This window comes from Pyrus communis, chromosome 11, assembly GCF_041283825.1.
Source record: "Pyrus communis isolate YQ-2024b chromosome 11, ASM4128382v1, whole genome shotgun sequence".
Lineage (NCBI taxonomy): Eukaryota > Viridiplantae > Streptophyta > Magnoliopsida > Rosales > Rosaceae > Pyrus > Pyrus communis.
Genome location: NC_142575.1, coordinates 14916004 through 14924794, shown reverse-complemented (window position 1 = coordinate 14924794; position 8791 = coordinate 14916004). Strand labels below are relative to the sequence as shown.

The 8791-nt window shown below is 38.4% G+C and overlaps 1 protein-coding gene across 1 annotated transcript; it reads left to right on the top strand.

Moving 5' to 3' along the window:
* Positions 1 to 250: 250 nt before the first annotated feature.
* On the top strand, positions 251 to 7345 carry LOC137742023 (transcription factor LHW). Its single transcript, XM_068481753.2, has 10 exons — positions 251 to 931; positions 1732 to 1953; positions 2066 to 2147; positions 2568 to 2609; positions 2698 to 2757; positions 3495 to 5336; positions 5435 to 5536; positions 5714 to 5854; positions 5960 to 6085; positions 6657 to 7345. Exons 1-10 carry the CDS (start codon positions 837 to 839, stop codon positions 6831 to 6833), a joined length of 2889 nt encoding a protein of 962 aa, XP_068337854.2. The 5' UTR covers positions 251 to 836; the 3' UTR covers positions 6834 to 7345.
* Positions 7346 to 8791: the final 1446 nt, after the last annotated feature.

Here is an 8791-nt window from a genome sequence, read left to right as displayed (position 1 = left end):
CATATTTACCCCTTGATTTTGACCTTACGTGCATAAATGATCATAACTACATATTTTGATAAGTTAAGAAACTTATAATTATGAAATTTTATTTAAATGACCATTGTTTCAATTAGTTTAAAATAAACCATTGCTACAATTTTCTTAAAAAAAAAAAACAGTGAAGGCAGTGACCGAGATACCGTGACAGGGCTGTGACTCAACGGCAAGCTCCTCGGCCTCTTTTATGCGGAGCACTTCAGAGCTCTCCGACACAATTCACAGAATTTCGCAGCAGCCAGATGAGCAGCTGAAGCACTGAACGTGACCTCACCTCCCCTACACCAAACGACATCGTATTGCCACAGTCATCGTTCTCTCGCACTCTCTTCGTCTCCTTCCCTCCCTTTCTCTCTCTGCAACTCTTCAAATTTCACCATTTTTCAGCAGCTCACAGAAACTGAAAAGATAACAAAAATGGAGGCTTTCTACAGGCTCGAAGCTTGTGGGATAGTGTAGGTTTTTACTCCTGTTCGGAAAGCCTTCAGCTTCCTCCCCTTTCTCTCACTAAAGATTTTCTCTCTCTTCACTCTATCTCTTATCTATGGCTGGCCGGAGATCGAGACTCAATGCGTGGAACTTGGATCCGGAGAGGAAGAGGAGCGGCGGACTGAGGACGAAGCAGGCAGGGAGAGGATCGTGTCGTGGAAGTTAGGCGGCGCTGGGAAATGCACGCTCTCCGGCACTGATTTCCTTGTCATTTAAATCGGCTGTCAATTTTGTCTACTCTGTTCTGTTCGATTAGTGCTTTGAATTTTCCGAACATTTTTTTTTCGAGCTCCGGAAAGGCAGCAGCCATGGGGCTTTTTCTTAAAGAAGCGCTCAAGCGTCTGTGCGGCGCCAATCAGTGGGCTTATGCTGTGTTCTGGAAGATCGGCTGCCAAAACCCTAAGTAAGTTCCCGGTACATTGGAGCACAAGCACAGAACGCTGATTAATTTTTGGTTTTCTAATTATCCATTTCTTTAATTTTTTTTTTTTTCAATTTGGCTAGTCCTCTGTTTGGTTACTGAGAAAGTGGAGGAATAGTGTGACCAGTTAGAGGGAGATTGAAGATTTTGTTGTTAGTGTTTTGTTTTCCTGCATTTTCTGAGAAGCCAAACCCAGTGGACCTGGTATCAAGATTGGATTATATTGTCCGTTTCCGTTTGGTTTGAAGGAGTAGGGTTTGGGAGGATATGATATACAATCTCAGATACGATGGAGATGTTATAGTGTAATGTGTCGTTTGTTTTAGATTCGCGCAATCTCAAAGTTTCTTTATTTCTGTTTTTGGAAGTTTATGTTTTGGTTTGTTCTGTTTTGTCTTTGAGAATCTAATTAGTGCAAAAGTAGGTTTGCATTTACTATTCCAAACCTGCTCTTTATTTGTTTATACTCCGATACAAGCGATATTCTACTTTAAATTAATCTAAACTGTGGGGGATTCAAACTTGGGTGCATGGGGTTGAATCTGCTGATCAGTTGCTCTGTTTTCTTATCCGTTTGGCTTCTAAGAAAGTGCACTTGATATAGATATGATTTCAAACTTAGATACGTTATTACGCATGTTAAGGCTACTCCCAATTACCAACCGAATTAAATTTTGTTTTTATGTTATAAATCTTTTATGTGCTCATGTGTCATAACATCCTTTGATGCTTTGGTGTTTGTTCTCTTGGTAATTATATGTTTCTATTCAACTTGGTGGCAGACTATTAATTTGGGAAGAATGTCATTACGAACCATCGCTATCTTCTTTACCTAAACGCATTGCTGGAACTGAAAGAGCTGAATTACCATTTGGAGAGTGGGAAGGATGCTGGGTTTCTTCTGAAGTGTGCTCCTCTTCTAATGCCTTTCAACAAGAGGAAAGAGTGTCCTCGCTTATTAACACAATGATGATTGATAAACCGTTTAATATAGTGGGCGAAGGGTATGACTTTTCTGTTTTCTTTGCTTGTTTTTACGTCGGTTTCATTTTTTAAGTGCCTTTTCTTCGTAGCTGTAAACATCCATTTGAAAAACTGTTCCTTTGGCTGTTTCAGAATGGTTGGACGAGCTGCATTTACAGGGAACCATCAATGGATTCTATCAGGCAATTACACAAAAGATGCCCATCCACCAGAGGTATAACAGTATTTCTACTTGTCCCTGCTAGTACAGTTTTTGCTTGAAGAGTTTAAAGAAAATTTTCGGAGGTCAGGACCTCGTTAATAAGCATGTGTATCTACTTACTCAACATCTGTTCTTCATTGGCCATAATCTTCATAACTAAACACGTATACCTTGGTTCTTCTATTTTGACAGTGTAGCCGGTGATTATACTTGGATGGGTGAAACTAAATTTTAAATGGACATTAAATGATTTAGAGCCATCTAATTAGTTTCATAACTCTGGTCAGTTGTCAGACGCTGAAATTTATACCATGGTTTGATAATTGTGCGACAAATTTAGTGAGGACCGTTTCATCAAGGGATAAAACTTATATTTCAAGTTTTGGGTTTTGGCATTTGTATTTATATGACTTGATTTTGTCGCTGCTGCAGGTCCTGAATGAGATGCACCACCAATTTTCTGCTGGCATGCAGGTATGCTAGTTCCTATATAATCAACTTTTTTTGCATATTCTATAATTTTCTGTTTCATGACATTACTTGTATTTTATTTGGTCTGCAGACAGTTGCAGTTATTCCTGTTCTTCCTCATGGTGTTGTTCAACTTGGTTCCTCCTCGGCTGTAAGTCCTTTATTTAGCTCTTCGGTTCTATAGGATGCACTTACAAATTGATGTGTTCTAAGTTTTCTTTGTAGTTTAATGGATTTAGATGGCAGAATGTATTTTCTAAGTGTTCCTGTGAGATATGTATCTATATATGGCCCCCCTCAAATTACCCCAAATATATATGGTTCCAGTAGTTTGCATCATATTTACTGGTGCCTGACACTAACACTTGCTTTCTCAATAAGCGGCCAAATCTGTCCAACCATGACACAAATCTTTGGTTGGCCTGGTCATCCTGGTAAAATTTCACCTGTGCAGCCAGGTTTTGGCAATATTTAACACATGAAAACTGCATTTAGCAATATTTGTAAGGCAATACTAAGAAATCTAGACTTTATACTAAACCTGTTGAAAAGTGGGTACTTTGTATGGTGTAAAAGCTAGTCATGGGCTTCAGGCCAAATAAATTACACTATTGACTGTGCAAGCCGTTTTTTACTTGAATGGCCGCTCGCTGGTTACACCTTTGTTCTGTTGCGAGCAAAATTGTTGTGATATTAACCAGCCCATAGGAATACATGTCTATTTGTTTTAATTTTTGCCCCCTGTGAATGTCTATTAGTAGTTTAGTACCTATGTTTTCTTCAAGTTTGAGCATTCTTATGCAAGTGGTTGATTAAGCCAAATCAATATTTGATTTCTGTCTGTTGTCCATTACTTCCAACCTGGCTAATGTATCCATTCTACTTCAGATGATGGAGAATTTAGGATTCATCAATGATGTGAAGAGTCTAGTCCTGCAACTAGGACGCATTCCTGGTGTTCTTTTAGCAGAAAACTATGCGACAAAAGATTTGGTTGAGAAGTCTGGGGTACCCTATACTTCCGGAATAGTGGCATCAATGCATCCAGCAGGTAATTATAAAGCAACAGGATCCACACGCACCCATCAAAGCCACTTTACTCAGGCTTCAGGCCTTTCTAGCCAACTATCTCACTCTCTTAAAGATTTTCAGAATAATTCTCAAACCACTTCTTCAACATTTCAAATCCCTAATCTTACCCAAAATCAGCCAAAAATTCATGATGATCCTCAACAACCAATGGTTTCTCCATTGATGAAGCTGAATTTTTCTTTGGGTGGCCAACTAAAGGATAGAGTTCGGGGAGCTGAAGTGATCACCTCAAATTCTGATGTGCGGTCGAACGAGTCAACTACCTCTTACAATTCAGGGGTGGGACTCAAATACCCATCTGGTTTAGGTCAATCAGGTGCAGATCAGGACAGCCTAAAGTTTATAGAACATATGATCTTGTCTGGTGGTAGCATTAGGCATCATCTTGATAACAACTTTAGCGCATCAAATGGTATTGTGCCTCAATTGGGAACCAATGGAAGTTTAATCTTTGATCAGAGCAAAGGTTCGAGAACAACCACATTGCTTGGAGGAAATCAAGTGCATGGTGGATCAAGTTGTCATTCAAGGCTGATTTCTGTTCCTTGCACTATTTCAGACCCCAACAGGGTAGCTGACATCAACCTCTGTGGTGGACGTCTGTCGGGAGTTGAATTTGAAAAGGCTGATGCATTCCAAACAGGAGGAGTTTCTTCATCCAGTGTAGCAGGTCCATCGGCTTCTAATAACATGCCTTCCAAAGGCTCTGACCAGAGACAGTTTTCCACCGATGTGAAGCTTACACAGAATGAATTGGCCCCACAAAGGATAGATGATGAACTGTTTCAAGCCCTTAATATTCCGTTGACTCATCAAGATGAGCGTATCCCTGTGAACGCACACATCCCTGATATTGTTCTTGATGATTTTGATTATAAAATCTGTAGTCCAAGATCTGCAAATGCTACAAATGATGTGTGTACTCAGATTTCATCAGGGGATGATTTGTTTGATGTTTTGGGTATGGATTTTAAAAATAAGCTGTTTAACGGCAACTGGAGTAATTTGCTTGCTGATGAGACACACTCAAACTCAAAAGACTTGGGTGAGAATACTATGAAGTTTTCAAATGTGCAGGAGTTGGGTTCTGATTATCATTCAGCAGGTCAAGAAATCTCAATTGGTAGCATTTTCTCTGGGGCAGGTACTGACCATCTTTTAGATGCTGTGGTCTCTCGGGCTCAGCCTGCTGTCAAGCAGAACTCTGATGATAATGTGTCTTGTAGAACAACATTGACAAAAATCAGTAGTTCTACCGTCCCCAGTAGCTCTCCCACTTACGGACGGATTAGTATGTCTAATCATGTGCATGGCGAGAAATATGGCCTTCGTAAATCTCTTGTAAAAGCAGGCCCGGAAGAAACTAGCCAATCTGGCTGTAGCAGGGAGGATATGCTAAACTGTTCCCAGACTAACTCCATATATGGATCTCAAATTAGTTCTTGGGTTGAACAGGGTAATAGCACCAATCACGAGAGCAGTGTTTCAACAGCATATTCTAAGAGGCCTGATATAGTAGGAAAATCAAATCGCAAAAGGCTTAAACCTGGAGAGAACCCTAGACCAAGGCCAAAAGATCGTCAGATGATCCAAGATCGTGTGAAAGAGTTGCGTGATATTGTGCCAAATGGTGCAAAGGTAATACTTTCTTCTTTTTTTTCCATTTCCTTGTTTTGGAATTATGCAATTTTCAGGTGCTGATGCCGTTATGTTGATAACATTATATGGTTTTACAGTGTAGCATAGATGCACTGTTTGAACGGACCATCAAGCATATGCTTTTCTTGCAAAGTGTCACAAAGCATGCTGACAAGCTAAAACAAACGGGAGAGTCTAAGGTACAAACACTCTGTACTTTTTCCCCTTGCTTCCTTTTAAACAGAAAATCTGCTTCATTGGTGAGAAAAATCCAGATTTATGGGATTTGAGATCCAGGATATGAGATATTTAAAAACAAGGATAGAACAAATAATGGATTCTTTTGAGATGATGTATTTCCTTTCCCGCCTATACAGATTATTGGCACAGATGATGGACTGGTTCTAAAAGACAACTTTGATGGAGGGGCGACATGGGCTTTTAAGGTTGGGACGCAATCAACGGTTTGTCCTATCATCGTTGAGGATCTCGATCCACCTCGTCAGATGCTTGTGGAGGTATTGACTGGCATTTTTATGAAATCTCTGAAATTGGAGCATTGGCTATTAGTGAAATACATGTATCAATATTTTGTCTTTCCATTATATTATCTCGTTTTGCAGATGCTTTGTGAAGAACAGGGTTTCTTTTTAGAAATTGCTGATTTAATAAGAGGTTTGGGCTTGACCATCTTGAAGGGGGTAATGGAAGCTCGGAATGATAAGATATGGGCGCGCTTTGCAGTAGAGGTAATGCTCAAAACAAAGTATATTTTATATAGAAATTGCTGATTTAATTAGAGGTTTAGCCTGTTGGTTCTTTTGCTCCTTGATAAGGTCGAGATCTTGGATCAAGTTCATGATTCATAAAAATTTTTGCGATCTGGAATATATTTTAGGTTAAAATGAATATTTTTTGGGTGCGGGACTTCCAAGTTCCAAGGAATTGAAACCAAGTTAGTAAGGAATGGATGACAAAATGTTAGATGGTAAGGACTAGAAATGCATCACATGAGCATTACAAAGGCATGTAAGAGATTTGCAAATCACTACTTGGAAGGAGTCATTTACCTCATACATGCCTTTGCAGTGACCATGAAGTGCATTTCTCATCCTCTATTTAACATTTTGTAGTCCATTCCAAACCGACCTGGCGAAGGGATTTGGAAATCCCTCACCCAAACATAGCCCAAGTGCCCCCAATCATCTAGTTTTCTCATAAAATTGGAGAGACGTATGCTTGTTAAAGCCTGTTGGGCATCCTTGTCGTGATATTTTACCTTCTTTATTCTGGTCATTTACTTCCAAGTGTTATCTGCAGGCAAATAGGGACGTAACGAGGGTGGAAATATTTATGTCGCTTGTTCACCTTTTGGAGCAAACTGTGAAAGGCACTGCCTCATCAGCCAATGCCATGACGAACAATATGATGGTCCACCACTCTTTTGCTCAAGCAGCCCCAATACGTGCAACTGGCAGGGCTAGTAATTTGCAGTGAGCCACTAGATACACAGTTCCAAGTTCGTAGGCGCAGTAGATTGTGATGAACCACAATAGCTATAGTTTGTTGGTCTGGACATGTTCAGAGCGAGCCAAGATTTCGCTTGCGATGACAAACATGCATTCTAGACTGGGCTCTCTTGCAGTTCTCACCTTGACCCTGTTTATCTATCAGAAACCACTGTCGTGAACTTTCTCATTTTTGGCGGGGTGAGATTTGTTAAATTAGTCAGAAACTCCTCAAAAACTTTCTAGCGTGTGTTTTCTTTGACCTAGCTAAAATTCCGAATGTTGAACTATAGGCTCTACTAAAACATTTTAGCCATCGACGGCACTTGGCACTGTATCTAGAGGCTACTGCTTGTGGGTATAACTTGTGGGCTATAGATTTGTCTAAATGTATAGATGTTGTTGGGGGATACTTTAGGGTTTCCAAGTGTTAAACAAAGACCGTCATTTTGTATCCTTGAATTTTCAAGGTTTATTGATCACTTTATGTTTGATGGCGAAGAATGCGTGCTATTTGAATGTTTTTTTTTCTATCCTTTGTTTCGATTTTCGCATAATTGAAGAGAATGACACAAGTGGTCTTTTGTCATAGTGGTGGAAAGGAGCGATGGCTAATCTGACTTCTAATCTAACAAATTTTATCGTTTGATGAAAAAAAAAAAAAAAACAGCATGACATTATTTATTCTTATACAAGCGAGGAGGGAAATTGAACAGCATGACATTAAACATTAGAGTGACATGATATATTCCTGGTACATCCCATGCCTACAAATAGCCCCAATAACAGTAATTTTGTGTTGTCTCTCTAACTAGCTATGAAGGCACTTGAAAAGTTAATTTGTGTGATCTCTCTAACTAGCTATAGAAGCACTTGAAAAGTTAAAGTTGGAAAATGAAGAAAACCACCTCAATATTCAATTACACAACTAGCGTCCATTTGGCACATTTCAGCTTGTAAACTTTCTTAATTATATATATTTTTCTTTTTTCCGAAAGTAATAAAGATGATTACAAGAAAATAGTGTGGCCATGCTAAACCTTTTCCAGGTAAAACCCAAATGATTTGGTACCTGGGATTGAATAGGAACAGATCATTCTCTAAATTTAAGGTATATTAGAGAAGAATGATTTTTTTTATTTTTTATTATGAGAGGATTAGAATGATATTAGACATAATAAAGCTTCTCTCTTCTAATTCTACCGTTTTTAGGACACATGCAAAAATATTTCTAGCTTTCTATCTAATGATCAAGCAATATCATAGTAAATTCGCCGTCTTTTGGGACCATTTGACAACCATTTCATTTTCAGTTTCAAATTTTGGTTTTCAATTTTTTTAAAATTGAAAAACTGAACTATTTTTAATTTTCAAGAAACCAAAGACTAAAAAAAAGTTTAAGACAAATTTTGATAACTCAAGAAAGTGGCTTTTACATAGTAACTAAACGAGTTTTCAGTTAAAAAAAAATGAAAACTAAAAATTGAAATTGAAAATGAAATGATTATCAAACAGCCTGATGAGTCGATATTATTCTACATTTAACCCTATTCTTAGGTATAATTTATTTGTTATTTTGGTATAATTTTGATACTTTGCTCTATATTTTAATTGTAGAACATAAAAAATATGGGCATAAAGTGATCAAATGGAGGATTTCTGGAGTAATTCCAAGTGGAGTGGATTCGTTAGTCTTTCAAGATGATCGTGTAAAAGTTCCAGATTTTATTCCACGCCGTTTGACTGTAGTGCAAAAAAGAAAGCCGATTGAACAATTTTCCTAGATTGATGTTTCTGGACGTTTTGGGTATTTTGACGGCCAAGATGGTATTTTTAGATGAAAGTTCCTTCTGAGAACTTGAAGAGGATGTGTCAAGCTTTAAAAAGAGATCTTTCGGGGACTAATTGGAGCTAATTTGGTCATAGCGGATTGCGTGTTAGATATAT